Here is an 18,877-nt window from a genome sequence, read left to right as displayed (position 1 = left end):
AGATCAAAACAGATTCAGAAACTGAATCATGTACAATGTGGGTAATTGTACCTTTATCAAAGGCACACATAAGCAAATGATAAGGAGCCTGAATGAAAATAACAAAGGGGGTCTTTTTATCAAAATTAAAAATAAAAATTAACTGTGGAAAACAATTTAAAAAAGTCAAAATATAGTAGTACCGCGTATTGATGTATAGCATGTAGTGCTGTACCAGCCTTAGACCAAGACCTAAAAATGGATTATTTTTTCTCGTTTATTCCATCTGGAGAAGTTGTTTGTAATTTCTTCATCCAAAAGCTTTCCCGAGACACTCTTTTACATTTTGACCAGTTTTTATTATGTTCTATGATCGTAACAACAATGTTGTGGAGATCCTCCTGGGTGTGTCCGGTAGATCTAAGATGGTGACTTAGAGAGAGGTCTGGTTTACATTTGTAGTCACTGCAATTTCCATTCATACACCTGTTGAAAGGTTGTTCTGTTTCACCAACGTACTACATACCACATCGGCACCGGAGAAGGTATATGTTTTTTTCGGTTTTTCAAGTCACTTCGCAAAAAATGGCAAATTCCATTCCAGTGCAGTAGCTTTTAAACGTTTTGGTGTGCAGAATCTGGGTACAGGTCTTACATCTTTTATCTCCACATGGTCGACACTGGCCGTTGTATTTTGTTTGGGCTGAGATGAAATCTCTGCTCTTACTAGGGCATCTCTTAGGCTCCTAGGTCTATGGAATTACAGGACCAGGGCACCAGGAAAGAGCTTGGAGAGCTTAAGATGTTTTTGAATGTCTTCCCTGTAGCTGTGAGAGTTTCCCAAAGGTTGGGTGGTATGTAAGCACAAAAGGAACCCTTTTGTTCTTTTTCTTAGGTTTGTACTCAAGGAGATCTTTATGGCTGATGTTGTTAGCACATTCAAATCCCCAATCTATATCTTTAGATTCATAGCCACGCAATAACAAATGACCATGGAGTTCATCTAAATGTTTGTTGGTAGTATCATCAGATGAGCAAATGTGCCAAATTCGAAGTGCCTGGCTGTATCTTACTTGCTAGTACGTTACTATATAAGATACATAGCATGCACGGTGAGGATCAATATAGTATGTTAATACAATGATGCCTACATATATATAATCAAATCTAAACTACACACCAACTCTAGAATCGATGCAAGGTTGCAAATTTACGATGCAAATTTGGTCGCTTCCTCAACCACATTCGAACCCCTTCTCTTCTCTGACATCTATGGCAATACCGCCTGCAAGTCCAGTATTTGTATACTGTTACAGATCCTCTATTGTCTTACTCGATACCATCAGAGGTTGTCATATTCATTTACATCATGTGCTTATGTTTATGCTCTAGATTTACTAATGAGGAAGTATCACTCAGTTAACGGAAGCTTTATTCTTATATAGCCTAGTTGGCCGAGTGGTTTAGAGTGTTAGACTTAGTGCAGGCGGTGTTACCATTGATGTCAGAGAAGAGAAGGGGTTCTAATCCCGTTGAGGGAGCAACCAAATTTGCATTACAAATTTGCAGCCTTGCTTCGATTCTAGGGTTGGGGTGTAGTTTAGAGTTGATTCATAGTGTAGAAAAACCCACTGCACAGTCGACTGTTTTTTGGTCTGTATGCTATATTTTTGTGTATGCAAGTCTTTTCTGTATTTTAGAAAAACATACATTCATCTCGCACTTAAATCAACCAAATCAAAGCAAGTCAAGAACTATAACTTTAGCAAAGTGCCAGAATCAAATGACAAACTAAGACTAGTTATGTATTCTGTAACTGTTACTGAATGAGAAATTATTGTTAATTTGATGGGTTTTTGATATGCATGAATCAGTAACTGTTGAGAAGTGAATTCATCTTAAAATTATAATTTATCATATGTTCAGCAACCTATTGTTTGGTATGACTACCGCTCCGTGATAACATTTGGTGGATGGAAGGATGAATTCATGGTTGTAGTCACTCAGTTGATAGAGTCAGCACCACATCATTACGAACATAGAACAGAGAAACTACTCTTTCCAATGCCTAAGTGGAAGGTAACTTCTCAAATACATATGAATCAGTGTTGTTGACTTGTCAGTTTTTGACAGTCATTATGTTACTGTCCACCTACTTATAAATTAATTTGAGATAAATACTGCAATCTGATTGGTTAAAATAATTTTGTTATATCTCAATGGATAAAAAAAATATTGACATGCACATATTCAGTTAATATCAGAGCTAATTTTCTATGTTTAAAGATAAAAATATGTTTTAAAATTAATTTATAAGAATTGGCTATGATAAAAATTTTGTCAATTGAACAAAAACACAAATTTTCCATGTGCATATTTTGTTTATTGCACTACATGCAATAAACAATATGCACATGGAAAATTTATATTATTATTCAATAGACAAAATTTTTATAATTGTCAATTCTTAAGTGTTCAGAATTCTTTAGGGATGTATGTAGAATATATTAATTGTTGAAAGGAAGCTCGGCCTTTTAAAATCTTATTTTTTCTGTCGTGGTTCGGTTCAGTGTTATGAGACTTTAAATCAGAGTGTTTTGTGCACACTGTACAAGTAATCTGAAATTTCTTCACAACTTTTTGATTACAACTAATTAGTCTGAAATGAAATTAGTTTCTTTTGCACATAAATTTTTTGTAACTGTCAATTTTGGACAATTCAAAATTTTTTCTTTGATTTTACTGACCTCACCGTCATGCTCATGGCAAAATTTCGAAATCAGCTTAACTGCATTATTAGCCATTTTATCTATTTTTTAGTGGAATAATACTGAACTTCCTTTTGTATTTCTAGACACTAGGAGTACTATTATGACTTCAAAAATTTGTTCTTTTAGAATTGTATAGCATTGTCACAAGGAAGGTTGGTATTGATTTTGGGAGTAATGGCTCAACAATTTAAAATTAATAGGGAAGAAAATCAAACATACTATAAAGTCCAGCTCTATAACTTAAGTATAATGTGTAGTGTATGAAATTGTACCAAAATATTTCATACCACAAAGATCTGATTGAAATTGATCTTTGGGGTTTGGTCATTTAGGAATTAGGTACCAAAAGGGAGCAAAAAAGCTATCCCTGGTTTCTTGGCTATTAATTCAGTAAAAGTGTATTGATCTCTTAAGAAATGGTACTTCCATTTCATAAAAGGAAGGTTATGAGTCATCATTGAGAAATGATGTACAGGTTATTGATGTGAAAACCAGGCAGGGGGTGATTATCATATCTCAAGGTTTTCAATGAAACTGTACTTAAATCCTGGCCCTTTGTCGAGCTTAGGTATAATTTTCTACCATGTTCCAACCTTTCAGGTTTCAACATTTTTCAGGTTTCAGCACCCTGTGAGGCTTTTCATCGAATTTAGTATAGTATGCATATTTTCTATGATAAATTTACGTAACTTTAGACCAGTATGTAAGGTCTACAATGGTACTTGTACTTCCTATTACATTTTTACGTATGTTTATTTTTCAGATTTTAGAGGTTACACTGCTGATGGCAAGTTATATCAATGTTAGAGTGCAAACAAATGATGTCACTCCGGAGTCGTGATCACAGTCATTAATCCATTACAAGAGCTTTAACTGTTTTGAGATCAGTTGTTGAGTCAGAGAATATTGAATTAGTATCATATAACATCTACTGGTACTGTTAGGTTATATACATGTTTAAAAATGGCCACTAGTACATAGAAATCTGTCTCAACCTGGTTAAACTAGACAGAAGTCCCTTTCTGTCAAGATTTATGCATTCTAAACCTATATAAACTGAACACTTGCCTGATCTAAACCTCCAGTTGTTCATACTTATTTCCCTGAATTTCAAGGAATATTTCAAGTTCATTGATGTAAATAAAATGGAAGGCATTTTCTATCAGATACTAGGTTTATCATGTACATGGTTTCATGACAATAACTGAGTAAAAGTTTATGGCTCTCTATTGTTCTAAAGGTTCCATACCACAAAAGGAAGGTTTTGGTTGATTTTAAGGGCTATATGGCCCTTACTTATAAGGTCTTTATAGAGACCAAATGGTGTTGGAGATAAAAACTTTGTTTCTTGTTTTATTCTACTTTATATGGATCACTTATGTCTGGTAGAAAATTTTAATGTTTTCAGTACTGTCTATTTTTATTTGTTGGGAGAGTCTATACTTTCCTTTTAGTAGTGTTCTGCCATTAACACTTAATTATCATCCAAAATTTGTAACCACTTATTGGTTTATCATTTTCATTGCATTTTGCAGTTTTTAGCTCACCTGGCTGGAGGCCATGTGAGCTATTGCCATCACTTGCGTCTGTCGTTAAAAATTTTTTTTAAATCAGCTCCTCTGACACCTACTTGATCAATTGGAAATAACTTGGTATTAATGTTCTTAAGGGTATCCTGCATAGAAGTGATGTGGGGAATTTTGATCTGTCAAAAACAAGGCGACCATTACTAAAGATAAAACATAGGGGTCGGACAGTAGTTTTTTTTTGCATATATCTCCAAAACCATTAGGTTTAGCCAATTCTGAAATAGGGTAGAATTGTCCAGCATGATGAGATCTATCTGTGGTCAAATTTTCATTTAATCCATTAAGCAATGTTGGAGTTATTGCTCTTTTGCGACGTTTTTTTGCTATTTTTAATGTTATTTCTTCCAAAAATCTCCTCTGACACTACTTGACCAATTGGAACCAAACTTGGTATGAAAGTTACTTTGTGTATCCTGCATAGAACTGATATGGGGATTTTTGATCCGTTGAAAAACATGGCCTCCGTTACTAAAATAGAACATAGGGATCAGACAGTTTTTCACATATATCTCCAAAACGGTTAGGTTTAGCCAAATTCTTCTAATTGCTGAATTGATCCTTATTATAAGGCCTACAAAAGTCTCCAGGGATAAAAGTTGTCAAACGACTCTTTGTAAAAGTTATTGCCCTTGAAAGATGAAAAGTGATGTTTTTTTATTACAGTTTTCAGCCAAGATCTTGAAAACTATGATAGATAGAATGAAACTTTCAATTAGTGGATAGATCTTTATGATCCTACCAAAGTCTTCTGGAGTCAAACTTTTTGGACAACTTCTTGTTAAATTTAATTTATTGCCCTTGAAATGAAAAATTAGGTTAGTGATTCAGGCCCATGGAAGCCTCTTGTTCATGTTTTTTTATTTAAATAATTTTTATTTTTTTACTTCCACAAAAATGTAGTCATATAATTTCATGTCAATTTCAATGTTTCTGTAGACATTTTGTTTGTTGAAAACAATTTAAGTGTATGACATTTCATACTGTATTCATTACATGGAAACTGTCATCATCAGGTGTTACTTGATACTTTTTTACACTTTATACAATAGAACAGGAATGTCCTTTGCTGGTAGAGACAGTAGCTAACTTTTTTTTTCTTTTGAGGGAGGTTTGTTTGGTAGACCCCTTATGGCAAGTTAGTAGTAATGTCTAGATAAGTTCCTTTTTAAATTTTAATTTTGCCCCTGTTGAATTTTCTTGTGTGTGCGTATATGTTAGCGGCAATAAGCAAAATCAGGCATTAAGCCTAAAGCCTAGGCAATAAGCTATTGATTAGTCAATAACCTTATTGACTGAAATGTGTTAGGCTTTAAGCTTAAAGACTAGGAAATAAGCCTAATGACTGAAAAAAAGAGGCAGGCATTAGGCCTATTGCCTGGTGCATATTTTTTCTTTATTTTGGCCTTTTAAAATAAACCAAAGCTCATGAAATTAAATTATTGACAATTGAACACATTTACATTATAATACAGAAATATTTAAGGCTAGTGCTTTTGTCACTTATTGTCACATGTGTTGGAAGAATGGCATCTGCTGTTACATAACTTTCCCATTTTCCTGCATTTACATCTGTTTTTGTTGCATTTTGTCGTGCAGCTACAACGTTGGAAACCCTGGCTGCCGGAAATTGTTTATTTGCAGCCTCTCTAACACTTAGAGATGTGTCACGACTTGTATCATTCTCACTAAGCAATGTCTTTTTACACACACTGAATTCATTTGAACCGTATTTCCCTTTCAGCTCCCCGTACTTGGTGGCTATTCTACTGAGACCATGTTCGTCTACCTGTAAAAAATTGCTTACTTTTGAAAAAAGGATAATGTGTTAGTCATGTCTTTTAAATGCATATTTTTTATATAAAATGTAGTTTCATAAAATTGATGTAGCATTCTTCTGCTTCTGTGTCAAGGAAGGGTTTGGCTTATACCTCTGTGTCATATATCTTTAATTTTTAGTGTTTTTTGCGAGAAAAAGCTCTATACTATCCCTCGAGACATAAGCATACCCCTCATTGACTTTCTTGAGCATTCTGTCTCTTCCCCCATATCCAGTTTCTTTATGGGCTTTCTCCAAAACACCGAAAAGCTCTTCGAGATACGCGAACAACTCAAATCCCTGCTGATCACCTTCTGGTGCTTTGGTTATTAGACGCTCAATCCAAGCCACAGAGGGAACATCAAATCTGGTAGAATAGTAATTTTCAGTCGACGATTTCTTTTTAGTTGCTGCTGTCGATTCCTTTTTCAAAAGTTCCAAAATTTCATTATATTTCTCATGAGAATATATATTCCTAGTTTTCTCCTTGTCATAGCGATTTCTCATTTCTGCGTTAAATTTTTCCTCAATATGAGACATGTTGACACGACTACACAAGATGAGCAAATGAAAACCATTTAATGGAAATCAAGTGAGTAGTGAAAAGAACATTTACTAAATATTACTTGAAAACAACTCAGAACCTTATAAACTTATTTAGTTGTACATTGGTGTGTGTGTAGTGGCCTTTGGCAATATCTGATGTTCTCTCTATAGTTAAGGATTAACAGTATTAAAAAACTAATAATTTATGTGGAAATAGGGAATATGTTAAAGAGACAACAATCTTTAAAAGATTAAAGTGCAATGTTTTCTTTCTTTCATTATTTATTATTGCCTAGGAAATTAGTAGATTTTGACCACTTTCATTTTAGAGAATAAGCCTAAAGCCTGATTTTTTTAGGCAATTAGTAATTGACTAGTCAATAGCTTACTGACTAGGCTTTAGGCTTAATGTCTGATTTTGCTTATTGCCGCTAACATATATATTTTTATCAAATTTTTATTTGTCCAGAACGTCCTTACATCCTCCAAGATATTGATGTTTGTTATGTATCTAAAAAGTTACTTTTGTTTTGGTTGAATAATTGTTTAGCTAAGTCATTGCCCTTTAATCTTTTCCTGGTCTGGGCTTTATTTTTAGATGTTGGTATATCTTGATAAGTATGAAATTTGTTCAGATCAATTTTTTTTTTTTTTTTGGCTGAATTGTTATATTGCAGTTGGTTGTGCTTTGTATTACTCTGAGAATCTTGTTTATTTTACTTCTTTACCATGTGATGCAAATCTTGTAATCATAACTTAAGTTAATCACATATTATACTAGTACTTTATATAGCTTCAAATTTATGATGTCATCAATTAATATCAGGCATTTTTAATATACTGTTTAGCTCACTTGGCGTCCGTCGTTGTTAACAATTTCTTCAAACATTTTCTACTCTGAAACTACTGAATACATTTGCATGAAACTTACAATGACTGTTCCTTAGAGTATCCTGCACAAAATGACTGTTTGGATATTTGATCAGTTAAAAAACATGGCTTCCATTACTAAAAATAGAACATAGAAGTCAGACAGCAGATTTTTGCATATATCTCCAAAACCGTTAGGTTTAGCCAAATTTTGATGTGGATAAAAGTATTCAGCATGATGATATCTATCTGTAGTCAAATTTTGGTGAAAATCTGTTAACCCATGTTGGAGTTATTGCACTTTTGGGATATTTTTTGCTGTTTTCAGCTCACATGGCCAAAGTCCAAGTGAGCTTATGCCATCACTTGGCGACCATCTTCGTCGTGGACAAATTTTCAAAAATCTTCTCCTCTGAAACTACTGGACTGACAGGTTTTAAACTTGGTACTATCGTTCCCTAGGGTGTTCTCCACAAAATGACCTTTGGGATTTTTGATCCATGAAAAAATATGGCCCCTATTACTAAAAATAGAACATAGGGGTCAGATGGGGTAATATTGAGCATCATGAGATGGACCTATGCAGAAATTTTCAAAATGATTCATCAACTGATGTAGGAGTTACAGCCCCTGAAACAGTTGTTGTTTTTTTCTCATTTTTCGCATGTGCAACTTTTGAAAGTCTTCTTCTCAAAATCAACTGATGTAGGAGTTACGGCCCTACAAACAGTTTTTTTTTTTTTTTTCATTTTTTATGTGCAACTTTGGAAATCATCTTCTCCGTCGTTACTAAAAATGGAATATAGGGGTCAGAAGGCAGTTTTTTTCAGGCAGGGTGAAATTGTTCAGCATCATAAGACGGACCTATGCAGAAATTTTCAAAATGATTTGTCAACTGATGTAGGAGTTGCAGCCCCTGAAACAGTTTTTTTTTGCATTTTTCGCATGTGCAACTTTGAAAGTCTTCTCAAAATCCATTGCACAGAATTCAATGAAATTTGGCATATATGTTCCTTTGGGTATCCCACACAAAATGACTGTTGGGATTTTTGATTCATGAAAATAACATGGCTGCTATTACTTAAAATAGAATATAGGAGTCTGAAGGCAGTTTTTTGCAAATAACTCAAAAACGTTTCTTTAGCAAATTTCAGGCAGGGTAAATTGTTCAGCATCATGAAACGGACCTATGCCAAAATTTTCAAAACCATTCATTGACTGATGTAGGAGTTACAGCCCCTGAAACAGTTTTTTTGTTGTTTTTTTTTGTTTTTTTTCACATGTACAACTTCGAAAATCTTCTCTAAAACCATGTAAGATCGATGAATGAAAATAAGCATAATAGTTCTTTAGTGTATTGTGCTCACAATGACTGATTTTTAATCTGTGAATAGATATGGCTGCCTATACTAAAAATGGAACTTAGGGGTCAGAAGACAGGTTTTTGAAAATAATTCAAAAATTGTTACCTTTAGCAAAATTTTGGTCCAGGTCATGAAAATACTATTAAAAGCATTTCCTGCATTTGACAGTTTAGTTTATTTTAACTTAGCCTGTCTCATTCCTCAAGTTTTTCAAGTAAGCAAATGGTAAACCAGGCGAGTGATTCAGGCTCTCTTGAGCCTCTAGTTGATGTTATTACTTTAAAAAATCTTCTTCTCAAAAACTACTATACAGAATTCAGTGAAAGTTTTTTTTGTTTGTTTGTTTGTTTTTTAGGGTATCCCTAACAAAATGATCGTTTGGATTTTTGATCGGTTAAAAAACATAGGGGTCAGACAGCAGATTTTTGCATATTATATCTCCAAAACTTAGGTTTAGCCATTTTGACATGGATAAAAGTATTTGGCATGATGAAATCTATCTGTTGTCAAATTTTGGTGAAAATCTTTTGACCCATGTTGGAGTTATTGCCCTTTTTGGATGTTTTTTGCTGTTTTTGATGTTATTACTTTCAAAAATCTTCTCCTCAGAAACTGCTATACAGAATTCAGTGAAAGTTGATATTTATATTTTTCAGGGCATCCTTAACAAAATGAATGTTTGGATTTTTGATCGGTTAAAAAACATGGCCGCCATTACTAAAAATAGATCATAGGGATCAGACAGCAGATTTTTGCATATATCTTCAATTGCTGGAATATCCTTATAATAAGGCCTACAAAAGTCTCCAGGGATCAAATTTGTCCAACGACTCGATGTAAGGGTTATTGCCCTTGAGAGGTGAAAAATTACTTCTTTTTTTTTTACAGTTTTCAGCCTATATCTTGAAAACTATGATAGATAGAATGAAACTTTCAATTGTTGAAATGATTCTTATTATATAGACTACAAAAGTGTGCAGTGATCAAAGTTGTCAGACGACTCCATATAAGAGTTATTGCCCTTGAAAGGCAAAAAAACTACGTATTTTGCAGTTTTCAGTCAATATCTTGAAAACTAATTGATAGATAGATGAAATGATCCACATGATAAGTCCTACCAAAGTCTTCATGGAGTCAAAATTGTCGGACAACTTTTTGTTAGAGTTATTGCAAAAATTTAACCAGGTCAGCGATTCAGGCTCCAGGGAGTCTCTTGTTTTGCTATGGCGTACAAGATATTTAGAAAATACTATCCCTCATAGTGAATATATATTACAGGAGCTTGTGAATTGTGGTACATGGGACAGTACATGTCTTCTGTAATATTCATGTTATTCAAGTGTTCAAAGCTGTATCAAGCTGCTGAACTTTTGGTGAACAACATCATCTGTTCTGACATATAACTGATGTCTTCCATTAGTACAGAAATCACATTAAGCATTTTGGGAAACTTGAGATTATCTTATTTGAAATAATATCAGGGCATATTGTGCAATTATTTGTTCATATGAATATTGTTGTCAGTTTTCTTGCTAAATAGTAAAAACATGACAAAAAATCATGTTGTTTGTATTTGTTTCCAATGAAATATTTTTGATTATGAGCCTAGATATAATAACTGGCTTCTCTGATTTGTAACATATGCTACGTCACTTATAGCGTTTTCATTAGATACAAACTTCAGATAAAACCAGGGAGTGTACATTAAAGCTAGTCCCTAATAAAACCAATTACAAGAAAAGGTACATTTCCATACAAGAAGGCAAGACCCAAAAAAATGTTAACAATCCAAAAAGCACACTAAAAGGTATTTCAGTGTTTTTGGTTTCTTAAGGCGGATTAATAGTACAGACCGACACGTCACACACACAAATCAAGCAAATGCTTCACCATTTCCCATAGTCCTCATTCCTTATGGCTTCCCCATTGATTTTCGTACGACCGCAAAAAATGTGCTGAGAAATTTGTGTGTTTATTAGATAAATTTAAATTTATAAACTAAAGTTAATAATTACGACAATAAGTCAATTCTCTCTGGCCTTTTGCTGTACCGCTAATGATAGTGCTATACTGTTTCTGATATTGTATATTTCTCCAAGAACCGTAGAACGTCATGTAAATTAATCTGTACACCTTTGTATACATTGGTTAAACCAGGAGAAATTGTTCAAAGGAATATTTGGCCGAAGGAGGTGAAAATAAACATAACAAGCATGTTTCTGATCTTTTCATTATGTCCAGACAATTAATGGACTGTAAGTGAATGCATCTCTCTGAAATTCTACAAATTGCCATGAAACAAATGGTAGGCTAGGATTGATTTGTTGGGGTTGAGGATTAGCAGGCGCGTAGCTGAGGCCAAATTGGAGGCAGGGGGTCTGGGGGCCACTTAAGGCCCGCCAGCAGGTCCAGGGGGCGAAGCTCCGCGGAGATAGCGTTTTAGAGCATCATTTATGCCTCTCCTGGATGTATTTTATCTCAAAAAAAAATTAAGTGCAGGCAAAAGCTTTTTTGCCTAGCGGCAGCTACGCGCCTGATTAGGGACCAGTTTCAAGCGTTTGCAGGATGTCTGGACAGCAACTGACCGTGAGCTAAATGATCTCTCTGAAATTGTACCTGAAGATGCCTTACCGCCAAAAACAGGTTTGGGTTGATTTTCAGGTTATGACTAGGACCATTGATGAATAAGGTAATAAAGGCCACTTTTTAGCTCACCTGGCCGAACGCTCTGTGAGCTATTGCCATCAATTGGCGTCCGTCGTCGTCGTCCGTCATCGTAAAAAATTTTTCAAAACTTTCCTCCTCTGACACTACTTGACCAATTGAAACCAAACTTGGTATGAATGATCCTTGGGTATCCTGCATAGAATTGATGTGGGAATTTTTTATCCGTCGAAATATATGGCCACTATTACTAAAAATAGAACAGGGGGTCAGACAGTAATTGTTCGCATATTATATCTCCAAAACCCTAAGGTTAAGCCAATTTTTGACATGGATAAAAGTGTTCAGCATGATGAGATCTGTCTGTGGTCAAATTTAAGTTTGAATCTGTTAAGCCATGTTAGAGTTATAACCCTTTTTTTTTTGTTTTTGTTTTGCTATTTCTGATGTTATTTCTCTCAAAAATCTTCTCTGACACTACTTGACCAATTGGAACCAAACTTGGTGTAAATGTTTCCTGGGGTATCCTGCATAGAACTGATGTAAATATTTTTGATCAGTCGAAAAACATGGCCGTCGATACTAAAATATAACATAGGGGTCAGACAGTAGTTCTTCGCATATTATATCTCCAAAACGGTTAGGTGTAGCCAAATTCTTACAATTGCTGAAATGATCCTTATTATAAGCCTACAAAAGTCTTGATGGATCAAAGTTGTCAAACGACTCCTTTTGAGAGTTATTGCCCTTGAAAGGTGACAGTTTTTTTGTTTTTTGCTTTTTTTACAGTCTTCAGCCAATATCTTGAAAACTATGATAGATAGATAGAAACTTTCAATTGCTGAAATGATCCCTATGATAAGTCCTACCAAATTCTTCTTGTGTCAAAATTGTTCGACCACTTCTTGTCAAATTTATTGCCCTTTTGAAAAAAAAACAAGTGAGCGATTCAGGCTCCTTAGAGCCTTTAGTTAAATTATAAACTTTCCTTACCTGTGCAGCGATATACCTTCATATGGTGTTTATATTTCACAATTGATTCGCTACGCTGGAGCAGGTACTAACTACTCTGATTTTCTTGAACGCAATAAATATCTGCGTAACAGACTCCTGAATCAGGGATATGAGGAAATGCGTCTCAAATGGTCTCTTACCAAGTTCTTTTTCACATATCAGTCCTTGGTTAAAAATACTCATTTTTTAATAAAACAATGAGTATTTATTGCTTTTCGTAAATTATTCTTTATACTGATGGGACCACTGATTTACCAATTATGACACTAGCATGCAAATGCTGTTTAATCACGACCGGTATATTCACGCTGTAATGGAAGAGTTTGGCGCTATAAAGCCTAGATTTAACCACCATTTCGTTTGAAATGCTTGTACCAAGTCAGGACCATTGCGGTACCAGCTACTCCGGTGATTTAATATCTATTTTGTCAGGTTTATTTTGGACATGACTTGATTATGGATCACATTAATGTTCGGTAATTTTGGTGCTACCCTTATTTAAAATTCAAAGCATTTATAATATATAAATATGTCCAGTTAACATATTTATCTCATCTTTAATCACTGAAAAATACACTGTAGCTATTACAACAAATGGAGAGTAGGAATTTATCAAATGACCATTTAACTAATTATGTCTTTGATAATTTTATGTAGTATGTGTTTTATACAAGGTAGAAAAGTCATAATTATCAACAGAATCATATGAATCCTGAAAGTTATTAAGTCGATCTATTACGTATACCTAAAATGAATTTTTGACACTCCAAAAACGCTGGTGCATTTGTAACGTTTCACCATATCCGTTCTTTTTTTTCTATTACGTGTAGTAAACAACAAAGCAATTAATTTCTGATTTTCTATAATAATTTCACTCTCGGTAGACTTTACGTATTATGAGTTCTCGAGTTAGTTATTTCGTTGTGCAGTACTTCTGTATAATATATACGTCTCAATAAACACGTTGTAAGCGCTTTATCCGCCGGCGCAAAAACAAATTTTCTTCCTGTTCTTTTAACTTTTTTTTCTTATTATTATAGAAGTTAGAGGATGAGTGTTGAAAATTAAATAGGTCTTTTTGGGATGTTCAATTCTTATATCTACGATGATCATGAATTGATGAAATTGTCCAGGGATATTGTATCAGACATTATATCTATATTTGCCAATTGATCCTTTTTCTCATGGTTATCTTAAACTGTTAGAATTTAACATATAGTATTCGTTTTGTAGTTATTGGTGCATTAAATTGCAGGGTATTAGGAATAACTTTAAGAGAAACTATATATTTTCAGTATGCAAAGAAAATTATGGTATCTCAATATTAACATAATGTAAAGAGCTGCGGTGAATGGGTTATGTCAGTAAATTTATTAACAAGTCAAGTCAAGAACATGGGAGTTGCAATTCTATATAGAAATAATTTGATTTCAAAATATATAGGGAGGCCATGACTGCAATGGTAGAAATATTATATTAGATGTTTCTATCTATGAGGTACAGTATATGATAACACATCTATAATATGACGAAGGTGAAACCTTTTAAGGCTCCCGAAGAAACATTAATAAAAACAACTAAGTTTGATATTTTTTGTCAGCTCTGATTTGATGATTTAAACATTTTATTCAATAAATAAATTGTATAGGATTGGCAAGGCCTGTATTTATCCTCTCCATACAAGGCAACAAATACAACATGCAGATAGAAGATATTCACATGACTTGAAAACATCCACACATATATATAAGAGTACATTGATTGATAATGATTATATTCAAGCACTTTTGTATTTAAATTAACATTTTACTCTAAAAAAAATTGTAATAATAATTCTCTGTGCAATTTAAATTATAATAAATAACTTTTCCATTATCTTCAAATTAAACTCTTTTTTTGTAAACATTGATGGATAAAGTTCAAAGATTGAAAATTATTAACTCGATCTTGAAAAAAAGAGGTATTTTCTGCATATTTCATGTTTTCTAGACATCATGCACCGATCCCTTCATTAAGGAAGATGCAATTGATTTAAAAAATTTTAATATCTAGCAATAATTAAATTAAAGTGCATGATAAATATATCATTTATAATGCTGATGAATAGATCAATAAATTAGTTGGGTTTTTTTATATATAAAATCAATATTTTATGAAAAATTAAATGTCTGTCAGCAATATAATGTTAAGGTCTGAGCAGACAGACTGCATTGACCTCCTGTGGTGAGCATAGTAATTGCAAGATAACAAGAAATGATGATTATCTTCAATGTGGTCCCTACAGTGCGGACAGTTTTGTTTATCAGTCAAGTGATGAAGAAACAAATGTTGATTAAGATTGCTTGCTTAATTCCTCATGCTCTGATTTGATATATTATACTCATAACCTTCAAGTATGGTGAATTTTGTAATGATATATATTTGTCCTAATTAAAGCATTATGCTAATTGTCATGGTCTGATATGTCTATTGGCCGAAATGTCTGGCATTCATAAGGAATTATTGGTTGTCATGGTTCGAAATGTCTTTTGGTCGAATCGTCCAGCACTGGCTAACATTATGGTTCTTAAATTTGCGAAACGTCTTATAAGATTTCTTTTATTGCATTTAGTTTCGCTTCATTCTGTTTCATTTTGTACAGTTAAATTATGTTTTTATAACGATTTAATTCATTTTATTTAATTGATTCGTTTCGATTCTTTCTTTTATCGATTATTTTCGTTTTGGTATGGTTCATTTTCGTTTCGCAGTTTTATGATCCGAGAATTATGGGTAATATTGATTACGTAATTTTTGTAAACATCTGGGCGCCATACTGCAGACTACAAGGCCAACCCTATCTTGGAAAAGCTATGATTCGATTTGTATTTAATTATCGAAACTAGCAAATATTTTCCGAGACTGGTTTGGTTCTCAGTCGCACACATACAAGTATACGCAAATGAAGCTGCCATTATGCTGTTTTTCAGCTACTGAAAATGCAGGTACAAACCGGATATTGATGGGTTTTTTTTCTTGCCATAAGTATACAGAACCAAGTTAATAATACAACCATAAACGCTCCCTTCGGAAGCGTATAAACTAACTCAAAAACGTATATATAACCGTGACTCACGTTATTGCGCGAGTCACGGTTATTTGTTCGATTGTCATGGTCAGAAATGTCTTTAGGTCGTTTTGGCAATCGCATGGAATTATGGGTAATGGTACTTTCGTAAACATTGGAGCGCCTTCTAGTGACTGTTTTGACAATCCATATCTTGGAAACTATGATATGTTTTGAACTTAATCAAAAACGCTACTGAGACTGGTTCTGTTCTCAATCACATTTTTCGAAGTGTACGAAAATGAAGCTGCCATTATACTGTTTTTAAGTTCCTGAATTTACATGCACAAACCGGATATTGATGCCTCTTCTGCCCATAAGTATACATGACCCAGTTGATAATACAGCCGTTTACGCTCCCTTCGGGAGCGTAATAATTGTTGTGGTAAAAGTCAGGAATTTTGTTCAAAACTGTGATATTAAAACCGTACAGTATTGTCACAATGAAGCAAGCAAAACTCCAAAGATATATATATTCATCAGATTATGAATGAGTAAGAACTGTTAGATATTTGAAGGGTGCAACATCCTAATATAAGGAGGTACACTTTGAGGGGGTCCTTTCAGGAAACAGTGTCGTCTCGGTTAACGTTTCGTCCTGTAATCATTTGTTTTGACATCAGACATTGGCATCCGCCTATAGTAGATGGGAATATCGAACATTAATATTAGGTATGGTGGTTGAAAACCCTGATAAGAGGTTTACAATTGATGAACAGATTTTATGATTCTGAAAATGGAAGTTAGAAACACAACCATTTGGTTCTCCTCATGTTTTCTGTAAGAAACATAAGATAGAACTACTTTATATCATACATTAAAAAGTCTAAATGAATCCACAGAAACTAAACTATCAGATTAGCGATAGACAAGCTGAAGAAAAAAATCTGTTTCTTAAAAAAATGCAACTAGAGGAAAACCCAAATGGCAACCTGAAGGAGAAATGGATGATACAATTATGCAATTGAAAAGAAGAATTTAACTGGCAATATTAACACATTTAATAAGTCATTGATCATGATCATTTTTTTTGCAAGTTCCTGAACAATTTCTGTATGATTAGAACATTTTCACAAACAATTGTACTGCAGTTCTAACACTGAATTTAATGCAAGCAACCTCATTGTCCTGTTTTCAGAGTTGACAACTTCTATGTTCCAAAACTTTGTTATTATTTTACCACAACATGCTAAATATAGAATCTGAAATTCCCCGATTAGTAAAGGGGGATATTTATCTAGTGATATGAACAGTAAAAATGCACTGTTTTCAAACTTAATTTTTTCGTATATGACAGGGCCATAAAAGCTAGTTTCCGAACATTCTCCTTTAATCTTGTGAGGATAGCTCACTCAGCAAGAATGTTTTATATCTTTTACATATGGACATTTTAAGCCGCCAGTATTTATTGCTTTACGTTTTTTTTTCTTGACGGATGTTGAGAGATTGTGCAACAGGTGCTTTTTACAGTTAATTACCTGCCTACCAATAAATCAAAGACTGTTCAAAGTCTCGCTAATCGTCAAATATTCACTGTTACTGATTTTGACATACTTTCCACATCCGAAATGGTACCAATATGCTCTGAAATCGGGTTACCTCCGTAAAACCTTGCTTTCCTTGATATGATTGCGTACTCGTTCGTAACAGTGATGACCCGAATGTTTTCAATCATCCGGAACAAGATTAAGGTAGTACAATACAGTTAGGTCATTTCTGAAAATTTGGTCTCATTTTGTTGAAATAAAGCTGTTTTGAGGGAGTCCACACAGAAATTTCTGGTGTTTTGTCATACAAAGTGCATATTTTTTAAATCCTTGGTGTGTGGAGGTTCAAGTCATTTATAAGTAATTTAATGATTATTCTTATAAAATCCAGTAGCCATGGTAACATACTGAAAAAATATTACTGAGTTTTAGTACAAATCAGGGGTGCCTTTCTAAAACTAACAGTCAAATACTATGTTTTATAAAATATCAGGCACTTAGACACTACCACAAGATGAAAGCATGCATGGTGTAGGTGGAAAAAAGGTAAAAATAATAAGACCTTTTTCGATTCATTCTCTCACAATTTTAGTCCCAAAAGTTCGTGTGAAGTAAGATATTTTGAAAATCAGCCATTTGATGCCGAGGAGAGAACCAAATACGGCAGGGGACTGAAACGTTCCGGATACCATTTTTCATTTGAATTACACCTGTTTACCATAACATAGATTACAACTGTCTATGTATAAATGCTTATCTACATTTAAACAATATATCCACCAAATTTCAACTTTTAATTTTAAGTTTTACAAAATTTGACCGGGGTAACTTGTTGTGCGAAACAGTGCGCCTTAATGTACCTATATAGTGCACCCTAAACAACTGGCAATGGCTGTATATAGATATCGGATCCTGATAATGTATATGACCTTTATATAGTCAATTGTAACGAACGCCTGTGTTTGAATCGGAAACTGGGTAATTAAATAAATTCAATGCTAACCGATCATTTTATCTTTTAATGTAAACTTCCCTTCTAATACAAGCAAAAAAAAAAAACACATGTGTATAATATATTTTAAAAGAGGTACCTTGTAGCGATCTTTGAGTCACTTATAATATTGACCAGGGAACCAGGTTAGGGACCAGATTATATTAATTAAGCAACCTGCAATGAATACTCATATAAATCGGGGCGTGCTAATGTGACATATATAGCCAGGTAACGAACCCCAGTGCCGGAATATTAAACTGGCTAATGTTCAAAGCTAACCGCCCCGTGCAGGTCCGGTTGTCAAAAGAATAGGCCTGCAGCAGCTCTAAACTTGTCGTACAAGGCGACTAAATAGTGCTCAGAAACCTCGCCGGGGGCTAGGCGCTCTGCCCACAGAGCAACTGGGTTGTGTGGCCCAGGTGGTGGAATGGGGTACCCCTGGCGTGTTACATGCTGCGGTTGTCAGGCTATAATACGGAAAACCTGACCGCAAACCATAGTGGTGCACCGTGTTGGGAAAGATGCCACGTTCCTCACACGTTAAAGAACCCTGTTGTGGTATTCGATAGGAGTAGGAACCTTTGCGCTCCGCCACAGGAGGCTAAATTATCCGACCCTACCCATCCCCCCTTTGCTTGTGGCAATCAAAATTTGTCGACCCCATTGTCCTTTTTTCC

At 34.2% G+C, this 18,877-nt stretch overlaps 1 protein-coding gene across 3 annotated transcripts in view; it reads left to right on the top strand.

Moving 5' to 3' along the window:
• The window catches only part of LOC148623438 (pleckstrin homology domain-containing family H member 2-like), a 121,330-nt gene extending 108,667 nt beyond the window's left edge, over positions 1-12,663 (top strand). For all 3 annotated transcript variants that reach the window (XM_088565231.1, XM_088565229.1, XM_088565232.1), the window contains 2 exons: positions 1,906-2,058; positions 3,514-12,663. In XM_088565231.1, the coding sequence (XP_088421357.1) occupies positions 1,906-2,058; positions 3,514-3,591 (231 nt within the window). In that variant the 3' untranslated portion in view covers positions 3,592-12,663. The remainder of the gene's footprint in view (positions 1-1,905; positions 2,059-3,513) is intronic.
• Positions 12,664-18,877: the final 6,214 nt, after the last annotated feature.

This window comes from Perna viridis, chromosome 2 (genome assembly GCF_037379345.1).
Source record: "Perna viridis isolate PV_CMFRI_1.1 ecotype Kerala chromosome 2, ASM3737934v1, whole genome shotgun sequence".
Lineage (NCBI taxonomy): Eukaryota > Metazoa > Mollusca > Bivalvia > Mytilida > Mytilidae > Perna > Perna viridis.
The sequence above is the reverse complement of the archived record's forward strand: the minus strand, read 5'-3'. Positions and strand labels throughout refer to the sequence as shown.